General features: G+C 37.8%; 1 protein-coding gene across 3 annotated transcripts; it reads right to left on the bottom strand.

The window, feature by feature from the left end:
* Window positions 1–1,570: 1,570 nt before the first annotated feature.
* Window positions 1,571–17,048, bottom strand: LOC127510013 (uncharacterized). Of its 3 annotated transcripts, none has more exons than XM_051889493.1 (4): window positions 16,801–17,048; window positions 3,316–3,642; window positions 2,818–3,159; window positions 1,571–2,732 (listed from the first exon to the last, which is right to left on the bottom strand). In XM_051889493.1, exons 1-4 carry the CDS (start codon window positions 16,844–16,846, stop codon window positions 2,599–2,601), a joined length of 849 nt encoding a protein of 282 aa, XP_051745453.1. In that variant the 5' UTR covers window positions 16,847–17,048; the 3' UTR covers window positions 1,571–2,598. The 3 variants fall into 3 exon arrangements, with proteins under 3 accessions (XP_051745453.1, XP_051745455.1, XP_051745454.1); XM_051889495.1 differs by having other exon boundaries at window positions 1,571–2,729; XM_051889494.1 differs by lacking the exon at window positions 16,801–17,048 and adding an exon at window positions 7,507–7,789.
* Window positions 17,049–18,978: the final 1,930 nt, after the last annotated feature.

The following is an 18,978-nucleotide window of genomic DNA, read 5'->3' as shown; positions in this document are numbered from 1 at the left end:
TTATTCTTGGTTAGAGAGTTATCTTGACAGTCGGTACCAGTATGTACACTTTAATAATGAAAACTCTTAAATGTGTAGGGTGACATGTGGGGTGCCCCAGGGGTCTCTGATGGGTCCTAAATTGTTTATTTTATATATAAATGACCTTTGTAAAGTGTCTGATTTGCTAAAGTGTGTCTTATATGCGGACGACACAACTTTATATTGTTCTGGTGAGAATTTGCACCAGTTTCTCATAAATGTATCGAGAGAACTATTTCAAATTAAACCGTGGTTTGATGCAAACAAACTATCTATAAATATTACTAAAACCAAATATATTATATTTGGTAATCGACAAATACATAATATTACAAACTTAAAGATTGATGATGTGGTTTTGGAAAGAGTAATGGAAGTAAAATTTCTAGGAGTAATAATAGATCACAAATTATCCTGGAAACCACACATAACACATGTATTGTCAAAAATGTCAAGAACCATTGCTATATTACATAAAATTAAGTATTTCCTAAACAAATTTACATTGTATATTTTGTATTGTTCTCTCTTAGTACCATATATGACCTATTGCATTGAAATTTGGGGGCATAGTTATAAGTCAAATACAAAATCTATATTTACTTTGCAAAAAAAAAGCAATTAGGATTGTTAATTATTCCTCATTTAATGAATCTACTAAACCAATATTTCTTAATTTTAAAGCACTAAAATTCTACGACTTAGTTAGTCTTAACACAGCTTTGTTCATGTACAAAGTTAAAAAACAAATTATGGCAGCAAATATATTGTGTTTGTTTGAAATTAAGGAAGGTAAATATGATTTAAGAGGAAAGGATATGTTTAAAAAAACAGTGGTCAGAACTAATGTAAAAAAGAATTGTATTTCTGTTCAAGAGGTCGATTTGTGGAAAGGTCTAAATGACGAACTTAAGAGAAGTAACACTATTTTTCAGTTTAAAAAAATGTTCAAATCCAAAATTTATATGAATTATAAGATGGAAGCTTGAGTTGTGTATTGTAATGTGTTAAAAAAAAAAATAATAATATTTTCTTTTGTAAAATTGTAATGATGGAATTGCACATCTAATATCATTTGGAGGGTATGTGATGTTGTAATAAGGGTAGGTGTAATAAAACATGGCTTCAGCCTACACCTTTTCGGTTGATTCTGTTTATATCTTTATGTTTATGTAAGTAAATTATACATTCATATGTTATGCAACCGAAATAAATATTTTTCATTCAAATGTCTGACTTCATATCAAAGTGAAACTCTCTTGTTCAATAAACTCACGTTACACAATCCCCTGATATTCAGTATGTCACAGAAAATGTATTCCACCAAATAAAAACTAACTTACTGGCATTACAGTAATCAGATAATAATGCTCAATGAACAAACACAACATGTATACTGCACCTTGAGTAACTATTTAACTGTGGGTGTAAATTCTCTTCAACAGCATCGTAACAGTCACCAAACAATGACGGCATGTTACAGGCCTGTTATGACCGTCTAGGGGTCAGCTGAAGCAGGAAAATGAAGAAAGAGTCTCACTCCCAGAGATGAAAAAAATGCGTTTTATTTCTTATTAAGGGTTTGGCGTCAGGGGCAGACAAGTTCCAGACAAAACAATCTCTTTGTTTAACCTCTAACTCCTAACACAAAAATAAAGAAAACAAAATACAGTTTAAACTTACCAACCTCCCTAACCAAAAACAATGTGAAAAGATAGATATGCAAAATAAATGCCGTCAAACCCCTTACATTCCTTAATTTGGCAAAAATATATATACAAGAATATTTACAGGTGATAAATATAGAAGTCTGTAGCAAACAAAGCAAAATCAGACTCCAGAATCGTCAAACAGGCGTGGGTCAAGTAAACAGGAATTATCAAGTGTCCAAAATCACAATCTCCAAATAATCCCTCACAATTAATCTCTCTGGTACGACTCTAGACCAGCATTAAATAACTAAACTGATAAATAACAGATTCTGTCTCATTTTAAATAAACACAAAAAATATAGATGAAAAATGATCATAAGAAATTTACTTTTGCTATTGTTAAATAAATGTTCAGCAATATCTCCCAAAGATTTCTGAATTTTTGCACATTTTTTTCTCTCTATATATTGTCGATATGGCGACTAGTAAATACACAAAGATTCATCATGCTAGCACATGTGGAAGTAACCATGCGCATGTCTGAAAATAATATATTATCACCAAAATGATTTTATATGGCAAAAAAAAAAAAAAAAATGTTCAAAGTTATTTTCATTTAATCCATTTTAGTTTAATTTAAAAATAAAAAAATGTGAAACTGGAATTTTTAAATGTGGTCAGCATATCATTTGCGGCATTTGCATTTATGACAGGTTGAGAACCACTAAACCATCATCTGTACTTGTGTTGTTTTGCCAAAAAGGAGACGATTGAATTCTGATGGATCAGTATGACTCTCTCAGAGTGAGTCTCTCATACAGATCCTGCTGTAGCGCCTACTAGTGACTGAACATAGAAAACAACACATTATTTTATGTGATCACAGCCTGATCCTAGTTGATATCAACAAACTTAATTTTGATGGCTATTTCTGGACGCTCTTCTTCTGTTGAAGACAGCCGGATCTGATGTCATAAACCAGAACAACCACAGTAGCCACGCCCACTAGAGCAGAGAGAGCCAATCGGATCACAGCTTCAGTAAAGCCACAACAGCCTTCTGAGAAAAGAAATGAGCAACATAAAAATATAAATATTGTTGAGTTTGAAAACAAACAAACAAAACAATTATAATAGTTACTCACCGCTGACAGTGACAGTGAATCTCTTGTATAAAGTCTGTTTGTTGCTGCTGATCTTCACTTCATAAACTCCAGAGTCTGTGGTTCTGGTGTTTGTGATGGTCAGAGATCCGGTCTGATGATCCAGCTTCAGTCTGTCTCTGAATCTCTCATCAGGATCATATAATGGTGGACTCTTGGCCTCTAGATCATGTTTAGCTATGAGTTTTCCTTCATCTCCAAACCTCCACACTATCAGCTCATCTCCATGTGTTTCAGTATCAGTCTGAAGAGTGACAGGATCTCCCTCCGTCTCTGATACACTCTTCGTTTCACCTTTAAAAGCATCAATAACATCTGGAGACTCTGCATGAGACAGATTCACAGATATTAAACATTAAACAGTTACTGGCACTAGAATATTAACTTTAACAGTTAATTAGTTTACTTAATTCATTTTAATTAACAAAACTACAATAAACTTCAAAACATCTAATTATTCATAAATAAAAGTGTCCTCACCATAGACAGTAATGCTGAAATCCAAACGTGAGGTCCCAGATTTGTGGTTGATCTCTAGTTTATAAAGTCCAGAGTGTTTAGTTCTCATGTTTGTGATCGTCAGAGATCCAGTCGGACTCAGCTTCAGTCTGTCTCCGAACATCTCAGGGACAATGGGATATGAAATGTCATTTTCCTCGATTTGAGCAATGACTGAACGTGAATCTCTAAACCTCCACAGTAACTGATTAATTCCTGGTATTTGAGTAAGATCAGGGTTTAGAGTGACTGATTCTCCCTCCATCACTATCACTGTCTTCACTTCATCTGTTCCAGCACTGAACACTCCTGCAGAACAAACACAAACAGTTTCTCAGAGATTAAACTCATAAAACACTGCTGCTGATGTTACTGAACAGAGTTCAACAGAAATCAATCTTGACTTAGAAACACAATTTGAATTATTACAAGGCCCCTATGATGCTCATTTATGGATTCATAATTTTGATTATAGGGTCTGCAAAATTGGGTTTACATCATTTAAAGTTAAATTCTTATTATAATTTACACTGTTGCAGCACCAGTTTTCACCCTCTGTCTGAACACTGTTTTTATTAATTTTTAGAGAGCCCTCAAGAACAATACAGCATGTAAAACTGTACAGTTCCTCAACAAATGTTAAGATTGGGAAGTAATACATAATCACACTCTCAAAGTTACACAACATAACATCAAAACGGTAATACCTCAGGTGACACAATTACAAAACTGGTCTCTGTAAAAAAAAATAACTAGCACCAACAAGTACCAAAATTTCACTCTGAATATTTTAAATTAAATTTCCATTTTAGTTTAATTTAAAAATAAAAAAATGTGAAACTGGAATTTTTAAATGTGGTCAGCATATCATTTGCGGCATTTGCATTTATGACAGGTTGAGAACCACTAAACCATCATCTGTACTTGTGTTGTTTTGCCAAAAAGGAGACGATTGAACAGTAGCGGGTTTTGGCACGGGCGAACCGGGCAGCCGCCCGGGGCGGCATTTTTTCATAATACACGGGGGGTGGCACGAGCAGTTAAAAAAAAAAAAAAAAAAAAATCCTCTGCGCCGCCGCCGCGGTTTTCTATTATCTATCATTTCACTGTGTGGGGAATTGGCAAATCGGTACCCCTATTTGCTGAGAAGGTGCCGTGAACAGAAGCTGTGTGAGAAGGGGAAAGGGGAGGGGAGCGGGGCGGGGCGCGGCGCGGGGTACAGTTCACCTCTGGGTCTCTCCCAGTGACGTAGGGTCTGAGCATGCAAGGAATGCACGTGCATATGGGCCTGGGCGGATTGGGGGCCCGCTATTACGGGCTTAACCCCAAAGTATACTTCGGGCGTCCGCGCACCGTCCGCATCGCGAAATTTTCGTCATTAGGAGAGTTCGCGGACGTCCGCACTCCCCATCCACGTGCAGCCCAATTTTTGTGATGGCACGGACAGTGTGTGTACTGTACAACAGCCCATGCGAGAGTGAACTGAGTGCTTGAAAACAAATGTCCACTAGATAGTGCGCAGTGCACACGCCAAACGCGTCTTTTCTGCAGCCAAATACTTTCAAAGGCTCGCACGCGCGTCTGTGCGCGAGACAGAACCCCTGTACATGTTCAGAAAGATGAAGTATGAAAGAAATAATGTTGTCAGTAACTTGCTATAGCCTATCTATGTTAAATGTACTGAAAATCATTAAGAATCTTAATAAATGGACCATAAAATGGTCCATGCCATGTCTTAAGGTGATAATACACAGGGAAACCTTTTGAGCAATGTTGCCGGGCAATTTTGCCAAGCGATGTTGCTGTGGGAACTTTCCCCATTATGAATGGGCAACAAATTTCTCCCTAGATATCCAGATAGAAATTTGTTGCCCATTCTCAATGGGAAAGTGCCCAAGCAACATCTTTCGGCAACATTGCTCAAAAAGTTGCCCTGTGTATCATCACCTTTTAGCGACGATCTATTGTATTTGACCGGTATTCGCTTTTCTGTCATTTTTAAAATGGGTTTCTAAAACTTATGCATGCAGTAATGTGCTGTAATCCACTGTATAGAGCAATACTCTAATGGAATTAGTGGGCTAAAGTCAGTCACACCTCGACTTTCTTACAAATACTGCACATTTCTTTGATAATATTATAAATACAGGCTTATAGTTCCTGCACATTTTTGTTTTTCTGAATTGTGTGAAATGGCTAATAAAAATAGGTAATACAAAATGATTATTTGGTCACCAAGGTGAAATGGTTTAGTCTTGACTTCTGGTCGTGAGTGACAGTGTTGCTGGATTCTCTCAAGTGTGTTTTTCACATGTTCTAATGAAGGATTTGTGCAATTGAGAAATACAATTTTCTCTTTCCTGCTCGAAGGGGGTCTCGCCCAGGGTGTAATTCAATGTAGAACCGCCACTGCGACTGAATTCTGATGGATCAATATGACTCTCTCAGAGTGAGTCTCTCATACAGATCCTGCTGTAGCGCCTACTAGTGACTGAACATAGAAAACAACACATTATTTTATGTGATCACAGCCTGATCCTACTTTTGATATCAACAAATTTAATTTTGATGGTTATTTCTGGACGCTCTTCTTCTGTTGAAGACAGCTGGATCTGATGTCATAAACCAGAACAACCACAGTAGCCACGCCCACCAGAGCAGAGAGAGCCAATCGGATCACAGCTTCAGTAAAGCCACAACAGCCTTCTGAGAAAAGAAATGAGCAACATAAAAATATAAATATTGTCGAGTTTATGAAAACAAACAAACAAAACAATTATAATAGTTACTCACCGCTGACAGTAAGAGTGAATTTCTTGTGTAAAGTCAGTTTGCTGCTGATGATCTTGTTATATTGTGTAACTTTGAGAGTGTGATTATGTATTACCTCCCCTTAACATTTGTTGGGGAATTATACAGTTTTACATGCTGAATATTTAAAGTTCTTAAGTGCACTGAATGATATGTTATGAACAAATATTAAATGCTGTGGGTCAGCACCGGGTATGGCACACATTTCCTGAAAACAAGTGAAGCCAAATCGTGTCAATCGCCCCCTGGTGGTTGGCTGGTCATAAAGCCCACCATCTCCATGTAAACAAATGGGACAATCAGGTTACACTTCAAATACATTTTTTCGGGGATGTATCACAACCTTTGGAACATGAAAACAAAACAATTTTGGTAAATTGCTGTATTTTTTTTCTAAACATATTTGTGTGTACTGTACGTACATCAGGGGAGGTACTGTCTAAAGCAGGGATGGGCTAGAGAGCCACTGCCCTGCATAGTTTACTTTCAACCCTGATGAAACTAGTAATCCTGAAGGCATTGATTAGCTGGTTCGGGTGTGTTTGATTAGGGCTGGAGCTGAACTCTGCAGGGCAGTGGGTCCCCAGGAGTGAGTTTGCCCATCCCTGGTCTAAAGTGATATACTGGCAAAATATAATCAGTCAGTTTGACCACTAGGCATTTACTATTGCCCTGTAAACATTAATTTGAATTAATTATTGGATATCGTTTTGCACAGTGAGGGTAATTTGCAGACAGTCCCTCAAGCAGGCAAATATCAAACCCAATACTAACTTTACCTCGCTTCTATGTATTTATTTATTCCCTTCCCTGAACTCTGAAGTGGGTTTGAATTTGTTAGTTCAGCTGTGACAGAGTCTTGAATATTTCAGCTCACTACAAAAGAAGTAGAATATGATTGTTTGTTTGAAATGCACAGTGCGAAAACTAAGCAAATGTTAGGCTACTAATCAAGTCTGAATTTTTGGTCAAAAGATCATTTAAAGTAGTGATTAGCCAGTGACAGCTGTGTTCATTTCCCTTCCTGCCCATCATCTCATTGTTTAAACTGCTTTACAAATTGCATGTACAAATTCACCTGGATGAATGTGATCATTAGTTAAAAAAGGGAGAGCTGAAGTCCTGCAGACTTATCTTCAACCATGGTAAAAAATAAATAAATAAATAAATAAAGACTCCCCTGCCCGTAGTTCCCTAGTAACTCTTGAAACCTAGATTAGCTAGTTCAGATGTGTTTCATTTGAAGCAAAACTCTGCATGACTCTGGGTTTCCAGGACCATGTTGGCCACCATACCGATCATACTGTTTCCGGTGTCAGAGTGAAACCCAATGTGAAAAATAAACAGAAATCACGAACTTACCGCACATTAGTAGAAAAATCTGAAATAATTTGAAAGCGTTCTTCATACTGTCGACGATTCCAGCAAAATCTGATTTTGATGAATATTGCTGTTGTTTCTGAACCACACCCTTCCAACCGACAGCGATGAGGGTGAACAAACACCCTAAAATACCAACAGAGAGATCTGAAAGACTGCAGGGAAGTGCAGAAAACTGTAATGGCAGAGACTCTAACGGTTCTTTCTTTTGCCCTGTCCAAATACCCACACTTGCAGTCTTTGCACTTTGACCACTTCTCTACTTACATGACGTATTTCCTGTCATTTCCTGTATTTGGCTCAAGTGTTCAAGTGGGCGTGAGGACCACAAGTGTGTGTAGAACGTTTGATTACCCGATGGGACACACTTATAGTGTTGTGAAAAATCCAAGTGTTTACAGAGCTTTTTAATATTATTATTATTATTATTATTATCGTTATTATTTTCAATACTCTGCATTTTAAAATACACTTCTAAATGTCTGGTCAGTGGTATGTAACTAACAGAAGACACAATATTAAAATTGTGGTGCTTCTTTAAGTGATAAACAGCAGTTGCAAATGTTGTACAAAATACACACAGCCCACTCATCTTTGCATCAATAAAATGCGCAACACTTTATATTTTACTACATAATTACAGTATATTATATAATTAATTTAACTTATCGTATGTTTTCCTTTACATCTCATGATTTCGGGGCACATTTTTGAGTGCCCCTTTATGCATCGACGTCACTTTCCCGCTGAACGCGCTTCCTCAACCGGACTGAGTGGCAAAAGAACCTGCTGCGTGACTGGATTTAATAGGGGAAACTGCGAAAGCATGAGTAAAACAAAAGATTGCTCTAAAGGTTGGACTCGAAAGTGTTTCTTACAACATGTCAAATAAACCTAATCCATGGATATTGACATGCAGCCAGGAGTCGTGTTTCCTGACATTTATATGTGCCTGATTTCGACGCTGGGGAAATACATAAAGCAAATCTGCCTGTGAATATTTTATATAACTACAATATAGGCAGGGTTGGGCAAAAATACATCAAAATGTATTTGAAAATAAAATACAAAATACCTTAATTTTAAATGTATCAAAATAAACTACAAAATACAGCAGCCAAACCATGTATCAAAATAAACTACTGTATTTTTGTATTTTGAAAATACTACAAAATACTTTTACAAGGGAGCATGAAATTTCTTCGCAAACCTTCCATCAGTTGGCCCATTTGATCATCCCTTCTCCATTACACTGACTCAGATGATTAAGTGAACAATGTTTGATAGCAACAGCTTTTCTCTGCCCGAGTCATGCAATAAATCTGACATATGCAACCAGTTAAAGGCACAATATGTAGGATTTTTAGATTCAAATATTCAAAAACCACTAAAACAATGTTATATATTTTGTTGACTTGTGTACTTACATTATCCCAAATGTTTCCAAGAAATTCTAAATCCAGAGAAATAAGCAATTTTAACCAGAACACACACCGTGTCCGTGTGTCGCCTATTAATGACATCATTACCCTTGATTTCCTATTTTATTTTGTCGAAAAACCATGGAAACATCAAAGACACTTTAGTACTGTATGAGTTTTATTAGACAGGGAAGCAACTGTTCGGATACATTCATCGACAGAAAACTCATCATGTTATATCGCTTAACACATTAAGGGCCAGATTTACTAAAGGGGCAAATTACCGTGAGAGCGCAATTCCACAAATGTGTTGATGGGAGTGGCAAGTTTTGCATGTGATCTGCTGACATGCAAATTAAAGAACACAGACACGGTCAGATCATTTACATAATGACTAATGCACTATACCAAGAGCAGTGCAAATTAGCGTTGGGTCGCAAATAAACAGAGCTGAATCCTGATGCTGATGTTCTCATCAGGTGCGGGTGGACACAGGCGCAACTTAACATGTAATCTGACAAACACATACACATATACTGTATAATATAGTTTGCCAAGCCATGTTGGCCTATAGGCCAACATAGCTTGGCAAACAATATGTTCAGATAAAGTCTTAGTCTGGCATTTCAAAGAAATTAATAATCCTTCTACCACACGCTCTCTGTTCTCTGCGGTGTCTCCTCCTAACAGCAACAATTGCAGCCATGTCACAAAATGGGTTCAGACGTGCTTTTTTAGGGCGTTAAATAATGGTGTAAATACCAGTAAATTGATGAGCGCAAACATTAGTAAATCGCATTGTGTGATTCATTTAAATACCCTCCTCCCATAAGTTTTGCATCTGAAAGGGAAACTCCTAAAAATGCATATGCAATAAGGTCCAAGCGTTTTCAGCGCTGCGTGTCTTAAGTAAATCCCGACAGTAGTTTTTAACGCCAAAAGAGGGTTTGCGCTGGCACAAGCTGTTAGTAAATCTGGCACTAAGTCTTTTTGTTTGAATCTTGTTTTCTTGATTTACAGCGAGTACCATGTTTTACCATGGCTAATATCGATCTAGCTTACTGCAGTGTGCATCAAGTGTCTCATAGCAGCCGCCGAGTGAACGCACAGAGTAGCACTATAACAACTTTCAACACACAAATGTATCTAATATGATAAGAAGCGCTGCTTTACCCTACGTGCACATGACTGGAAAAAGCGGAAGCGGTGACTGTGGCATAATAAAAGATCCACTGCTGTCGAGCTGTGTGTCGCACTCGTCTCTCATTAGTAATCGCTCCAGTGGGCTAGTTAATGCTCTCACAGCATTCGGTCCTGCTCTGCTTCATACTACAGTAACGTTAATAATCTCTCCATAAACATGATTTCTGCCTGAGTCCTGTCCCGATTCTTTTCCACCGGCTGTAGACGTGAAGACAACACCTCTCATGATTCCGTGAAATCAAGGTGTCATCGAGCTTCGCCTTTGTTTTGAATTAGCGATCTTTAGAGGCGAAAATTTACAAATTGTGGCTTTAACAGATCAAATATTCACATATCCCTGTGATCTCCCAGATGAAGGTTAGTTTTAAAGTAACCAACAGTATAATGTTTGCAAATGACTCATAATTGTATCCTAATTTAGTTACTTGGTGTTTGGTAATGAAGGGCCTACTTTGCCTCAGCAACACTGACTCAATGACAGACAAGTCATTCATAAGAAGACAACTCATGGCACCTGTATTCATAACAACTAGTTTTTAAGCAATTAATAATTTGATTGTTAATCATAAATTTAGGGGGCTGCTGCTCATTAATGTTTTCAAGAACATTATGTAAATTGGTATACTATTTAGCCTAGGCTACCAAAATGAACTGTTTAAAATTATAGCAATTCATGCTAAAAATTGATGGAAAGCTGGCAGCCTGCACGTTTCTTGACCACCTTCTTCCATATGGATCAATTTTCTGTTCTGATCGCAACAAGTCTCTGCAAACTATAGAGTATGCACCAATCAGAGGCCGCAATTTTATGATGTCATCATGTAGACTTCTTACAAAGTATTTTACAGTATTTTAAAAAATACAAAACACTAAAGTATTTTGATACAAAATACAAAGCCATTTTCATCAACCCTATCAAATACAAATTACAAAATACTATTTTGTATTTGAAATACATGTATCATAAATACTGCCCATCCCTGAATATAGGTAGGTTTAAATCCGCGTAATCACTTATATCAATGTTATATATTTCGTCCTATTGTCCAGCCCTAAAACATATATAGTTATATAGTATAGTTTTTGTCAGTGTTTATTTAAAAAGCACCCAATTATGCAGAATATAAGATGGAAAATATTTAACTGAAGAGTTGTCAACATAATATATAACAATACAATATATACGGTATGATTTTACCTCAAAATCCAACAATTTGACACAAAATGATAACTGCAAATCCATGGAGTCCAGCTGTTTCTGTAAATTGCTGTGATCCATTTGCTTCTGTGAACAATATTTGAGAGAAATAGGCCTTTTGTGTACATAGAAAAAGTCTTAGATCTTTGAGTTCAGCTCATGAAAAATGGGGGCAAAAACAAAAGTGTTATGTTTATAATTTTGTTCAGTGTAGTTAAGAAAGCATCATGCATCCACACTAATTTTAAGTAGTCCTTCCTTAGGGACTTTTATTTTGTAGTTTGCGTAGTAGCAGGTTGCGTTGCAATCAAAGGCGGATCATTTATCTTTTGCTTTTAAGTGAAAATGAACATTTGAACATCTGTTTCATCCATTTTAGCTAAGCTAAATGAACACGTAAATTAGAATTTTGAAAGATCCTGCTGTCCTACTGTTTGGAAATTCACACATAAACATAAAAACATGATATCATATCAGAATCAGAATCAGAATGAGCTTTTATTTGCCAGGTGTGCAGAAATGTGTTGTGGTTTTCTCAGGAGCTCTTGGTACACACATATACACATACATATGACATGAGAACAGAAAGAACATTTAAATAAGTACAACTAAGAAAATAATAAATAAGTAAAATAAATAATAATGTGGTATACATCTGGAACAGAAGACATACAGATTTGTGCAATATGTATTGTATATACAGTAGGATGAATAAAATCATATATATATACACACACACACACACACAAAATTCTAAATAAAGCATACATTAAAGAAAATTAATATAACACACTAATTCAGGCACTGAACTGCTCTGAGACTCAAAGGTTGGAGATCCAAATGCAGCTTTATTTAAGGGACAATCCAGAACCATGATCAAAAATAACAGGCAAAAGGTCAAAACACTGGCAGGCAGTCCAAACAAACAAATATGGCAGGGAACAGGCAAAAGGGAAATCCAAGAAAAAGGCAAAAGCAACTATTGTCCCATATTGTCTACATTATTGTGAACAATAATGGCAGATTGACCAGGCAGTGTGTTATGGGTAATGGAGTCTTTGACAATAATAGTAGTGCGGGTTGGAGTGCCCTCTGATGGCAATGACAGGCACTCTCACTGGTGATCGTGACAAATGCAGACAATTCACATTAAAGGTGCTAAAGAGGATGTTTTGTTTTATACATTTTTGCAATATTACTTGAAACTGTCTTTACTAACTGATAAAAGACTATTTATTAGGTGCACTGAAAGGAATAATATTAATATACATCATCTGTGCACGAGGTAGGGCCTTAAGAACATCAGCCAATCGTTTACGCGATCATCGCGTAAACGATTGGCCCTCTGGCTTGTCAATCACTGCCCTGACGTTCCTTGTGAGAGACCTGCGCGGCTGCGCGCTCCAGTAACTTTCCACACTCCACAGGCGCCGCATGCAATGTTTTTGTCAGGAGACAGGAGTAACAACTGCAGATTATGAGTTACCTGCGGTGAGTCCGACATAATGAATCCACTAACACTACACAGCGAATGCAGGTGGTAAACACTCGTATTCTAATACTCGTGCACGAGTTTTGGGAGGCGTTCCCTCGAAATGTGAAGGAGGGGGGCTGTTCTTACGCATGCGCTCATTTCAAAAACTCACTAACGGTCTTCGGTTTCTCAGTCGTCGAAAACATCCTCTGTATTACCTTTAATACAGAGAAACTATAAACTTAACCATCATTTTACATATTTTGTGTTAATAGCTAACAGTCAGCTGGGGCTGATATTTTAACACAGAACATGACAAAACCCAATAAAACCCATACCTGGGACAAACAGCACCAAAAGGCTGATCAGAATGCAGTGCATCAATGTCGAATGAGAAGTCTTTAATGAAATAGGCCTACTAAGTGAAAATATACTAAAAATTAAGCATAATTGTTTTTTTTGTTTTTTTTTGTTAGGTTTTTAGCTCTTGTTTGTAATACAATATTTGTACAGTATGCCTAAAGATGCAGATGTTTTCTTTAGCTGGCATTGTTTGTTACAACAGCAACCATTGAGCTTCTCCTTCGCTTGAAATGCCCTTTAATCTAGCACAGTCAAGAGCACTGTGATTTATTTATTTATTTTCAATTATTTATTTCAGTAAATAAATACAAATACCTGGCTACTGATTTGGCACTTTGCCCATCTTGTTTGTATTTATGTATTGACTTATTCGTTATTACTTTTTTTAGCCAAATAATCTGGGAATTCAACATTCGAAATAAATCATATAGTGCTCTTGACTTGAAGCGCCATAGTATTGTAACTACTACAAACGAGAGCTATAAACCTGACAATTAAAAAAAAAATGATGCATAATTTTTTGTATATTTTTCACTTTTTAACATAGGCCTACTCCTCAACGTGCATGCAGGGTAAATGAAACATTTAGGTTACATCAATGAAATGATTGAAGTCCACGTATTAAGAACTATACTGAATATAGGTAGGCGAATGCTCATCCACTACGGGGCTCCGGTAAGAAGCGTGACAGGAGACATGGAACTGCTCAACTCTTTATATTTGTTTACATACTTGGCATCATTCAGCTGTACAGATTTTCTATTGTGTGCACAAGGAATTGAATGTGGTCTTTCTGAAATAAACAGAATAGAAATATACATCAGTGTATGTCTAATAACATTAAGTTACATAAACATAAAGAGCAACTCACTACACTGACACGTTATACATGTACCAATGTCACAGAGAGGGGATTAACAGCAGTGAACATATGCACGTGAATCACCGTATATAACTCTCATATTATAAAATTGTGCACAATGTAAAATTCGGTTGCACAAGCTGAATATTTAAACACAACAACATAATAAACATGCATCACTTATACTTTGTATAATTAAATAAACTTACATTCAATCACGCACATTAACACCTGAAGAAATGGCGGAGCAAACGGCTGGTGAAAGTGAAAGTAAAACACAATGGCGGAATAGCGGAAACTAACGCCACCCAGCGGAATACACTATAAGATGTTTCATGATAAAAGTCCTTCCCGTGTACTCATACAGGGAATTTAGAATAGCCGCCCCCAGATTAGCATAGCTAATATGTGTGAAAATAAATTCCCTAGTCCTTGGGGTCAGCGTCACCTCCATCCGGAAGTGCTGGAAGTCTGACGAGTTTGGCCACAGGTCGTATGTATAAGTGATCACTGACCTTGATTTGAGCTGACCTAATGTGTCCATCGGCACTGGGTATCAACTTGACAACCCGACCAACTGGCCAATGGGCTCTGGGAAGCTGCGGATCCATAATCATCACCACCATGTTCTCAGTTAAATCTTGGGTTTCTCGCTGCCACTTCTGGCGAGTCTGAAGGTTCGGGAGGTAATGTCGGATGTAGTATGACCAGAAGTGATCCACAATGGTTTGAGAGTGGCGCCAGTGGCGCTTGGATAGCGGTTCGGGAGTGTAGATTACCTGGGGGAGTGAGGCGTCTCGCCGCCCCATGAGCAGCATGTTAGGGGTAACTGGGTCTATGTCTGCCACATCGGATGAGACATATCCCAATGGCTTGCTGTTAAGGATGCCCTCGACTTCAATTAGTACTGTGCGTAGTACTTCCTCTGGAACTGACTGGCTACCAACAACTACCTGCAGGGCAGACTTTACTGATCTGATCTCCCTCTCCCATGCGCCTCCGAAGTGTGGTGCGGCGGGAGGATTCATCCTAAAGTTGATCTGGTAGCTAGCCAACAACTCTTGCAGGTTAGGTTCCATTACTTTGAAGGCTTCCCTTAGTTCAGTCGCAGCTCCTCGGAAATTGGTCCCCTGATCCGAGAAGATTTCGAATGGGGTTCCTCTGCGGGCTATAAATCGTCTAAGTGCCAACAAAAATGCATCTGTATCAATGCTATTGAGGAGGTCAAGGTGAATGCATCTGGTCGTCAAGCACTTGAAGATGACTCCCCATCGCTTTTCAGTGCGACGGCCAATCTTCACAATGAAGGGCCCAAAGCAGTCAACTCCAGTTGAGAAAAAAGGCGGCTGGTACAGTCGCAGACGAGCTAAAGGAAAGTCAGCCATGATAGGCACAGTCGGCTTGGCTCTCCACTTCTGGCATTCCACACACTCTCTCTGGTGTTGCCTTACTGCTTGTCTGCCTCTCAGGATCCAGTAGTGGCGACGGAGTTCAGCGAAAACCCGGTCAGGTCTTGGGTGGAGAAGGCGTTCATCAAAGTGCTTTATAAGAAGTTTAGTTACTTTATGGTGCGGGTCTAAAACCACTGGGTGGATCTCAATTTGACTTAAGCCAATCGTTTCAATCGCCCCCTGGTGGCTGGCTGGTCATAAAGCCCACCATCTCCATGTAAACAAATGGGACAATCAAGTTACACTTCAAATACATTTTTTCAGGAATGTATCACAACCTTTGGAACATGAAAACAAAACAATTTTGGTAAATTGCTGTATTTTTTTTCTAAACATATTTGTGTGTACTGTACGTACATCAGGGGAGGTACTGTCTAAAGCAGGGATGGCCAAACACAGTCCTGGAGGGCCACTGCCCTGCATAGTTTACTTTCAACCCTGATGAAACTAGTAATCCTGAAAGAATTGATTAGCTGGTTCGGGTGTGTTTGATTAGGGCTGGAGCTGAACTCTGCAGGGCAGTGGGTCCCCAGGAGTGAGTCTGCCCATCCCTGGTCTAAAGTGACATACTGGCAAAATATAATCAGTCAGTTTGACCACTAGGCATTTACTATTGCCCTGTAAACATTCATTTGAATTAATTATTGGACATCGTTTTGCACAGTGAGGGTAATTTGCAGACAGTCCCTCAAGCAGGCAAATATCAAACCCAATACTAACTTTACCTCGCTTCTATGTATTTATTTATTCCCTTCCCTGACCTCTGAAGTGGGTTTGAATTTGTTAGTTCAGCTGTGACAGAGTCTTGAACATTTCAGCTCACTACAAAAGAAGTAGAATATGATTGTTTGTTTGAAATGCACAGTGCGAAAACTAAGCAAATGTTAGGCTACTAATCAAGTCTGAATTTTTGGTCAAAAGATCATTTAAAGTAGTGATTAGCCAGTGACAGCTGTGTTCATTTCCCTTCCTGCCCATCATCTCATTGTTTAAACTGCTTTACAAATTGCATGTACAAATTCACCTGGATGAATGTGATCATTAGTTAAAAAAGGGAGAGCTGAAGTCCTGCAGACTTATCTTCAACCATGGTAAAAAATAAATAAATAAATAAAGACTCCCCTGCCCGTAGTTCCCTAGTAACTCTTGAAACCTAGATTAGCTAGTTCAGATGTGTTTCATTTGAAGCAAAACTCTGCATGACTCTGGGTTTCCAGGACCATGTTGGCCACCATACCGATCATACTGTTTCCGGTGTCAGAGTGAAACCCAATGTGAAAAATAAACAGAAATCGCGAACTTACCGCACAGTAGTAGAAAAATCTGAAACAATTTGAAAGCGTTCTTCATACTGTCGACGATTCCAGCAAAATCTGATTTCGATGAATATTGCTGTTTTTTTCTAAACCACACCCTTCCGACCGACAGCGATGAGGGTGAACAAACACCCTAAAATACCAACAGAGAGATCTGAAAGACTGCAGGGAAGTGCAGAAAACTGTAATGGCAGAGACTCTAACGGTTCTTTCTTTTGCCCTGTCCAAATACCCACACTTGCGGTCTTTGCACTTTGACCACTTCTCTACTTACATGACGTATTTCCTGTCATTTCCTGTATTTGGCTCAAGTGTTAAAGTGGGCGTGAAGACCACAAATGTGTGTAGAACGTTTGATTACCCGATGGGACACACTTATAGTGTTGTGAAAAATCCAAGTGTTTACAGAGCTTTTTAATATTATTATTATTATTATTATTATTATTATTATTATCATTATTATTTTCAATACTCTGTATTTTAAAATACACTTCTAAATGTCTGGTCAGTGGTATGTAACTTACAGAAGACACAATATTAAAATTGTGGTGCTTCTTTAAGTGATAAACAGCAGTTGCAAATGTTGTACAAAATACACACAGCCCACTCATCTTTGCATCAATAAAATGCGCAACACTTTATATTTTACTACATAATTACAGTATATTATATAATTAATTTAACTTATCGTATGTTTTCCTTTACATCTCGTGATTTCGGGGCACATTTTTGAGTGCCCTTTTATAGAGGCTATGCATCGACGTCACTTTCCCGCTGAATGCGCTTCCTCAACCGGACTGAGTGGCAAAAGAAGCTGCTGCGTGACTGGATTTAATAGGGGAAACTGCGAAAGCATGAGTAAAACAAAAGATTGCTCTAAAGGTTGGACTCGAAAGTGTTTCTTACAACATGTCAAATAAACCTAATCCATGGATTTTGACATGCAGCCAGGAGTCGTGTTTCCTGACATTTATATGTGCCTGATTTCGACGCTGGGGAAATACATAAAGCAAATCTGCCTGTGAATATTTTATATAACTACAATATAGGCAGGGTTGGGCAAAAATACATCAAAATGTATTTGAAAATAAAATACAAAATACCTTAATTTTAAATGTATCAAAATAAACTACAAAATACAGCAGCCAAACCATGTATCAAAATAAACTACTGTATTTTTGTATTTTGAAAATACTACAAAATACTTTTACAAGGGAGCATGAAATTTCTTCGCAAACCTTCCATCAGTTGGCCCATTTGATCATCCCTTCACCATTACACTGACTCAGCTGAATAAGTGAACAATGTTTGAAAGCAACAGCTTTTCTCTGCCCGAGTCATGCAATAAATCTGACATATGCATCCAGTTAAAGGCACAATATGTAGGATTTTTAGATTCAAATATTCAAAAACCACTAAAACAATGTTATATATTTTGTTGACTTGTGTACTTACATTATCCCAAATGTTTCCAAGAAATTCTAAATCCAGAGAAATAAGCAATTTTAACCAGAACACACACCGTGTCCGTGTGTCGCCTATTAATGACATCATTACCCTTGATTTCCTATTTTATTTTGTCGAAAAACCATGGAAACATCAAAGACACTTTAGTACTGTATGAGTTTTATTAGACAGGGAAGCAACTGTTTGGATACATTCATCGACAGAAAACTCATCATGTTATATCGCTTAACACATTAAGGGCCAGATTTACTAAAGGGGAAAATTACCGTGAGAGCGCAATTCCACAAATGTGTTGATGGGAGTGGCAAGTTTTGCATGTGATCTGCTGACATGCAAATTAAAGAACACAGACACGGTCAGATCATTTACATAATGACTAACGCACTATACCAAGAGCAGTGCAAATTAGCGTTGGGTCGCAAATAAACAGAGCTGAATCCTGATGCTGATGTTCTCATCAGGTGCGGGTGGACACAGGCGCAACTTAACATGTAATCTGACAAACACATACACATATACTGTATAATATAGTTTGCCAAGCCATGTTGGCCTATAGGCCAACATAGCTTGGCAAACAATATGTTCGGATAAAGTCTTAGTCTGACATTTCAAAGAAATTAATAATCCTTCTACCACACGCTCTCTGTTCTCTGCGGTGTCTCCTCCTAACAGCAACAATTGCAGCCATGTCACAAAATG

The sequence above is a fragment of the Ctenopharyngodon idella genome, chromosome 3 (assembly GCF_019924925.1).
Source record: "Ctenopharyngodon idella isolate HZGC_01 chromosome 3, HZGC01, whole genome shotgun sequence".
NCBI lineage: Eukaryota > Metazoa > Chordata > Actinopteri > Cypriniformes > Xenocyprididae > Ctenopharyngodon > Ctenopharyngodon idella.
This window is presented reverse-complemented; position numbering and strand designations above follow the sequence as displayed.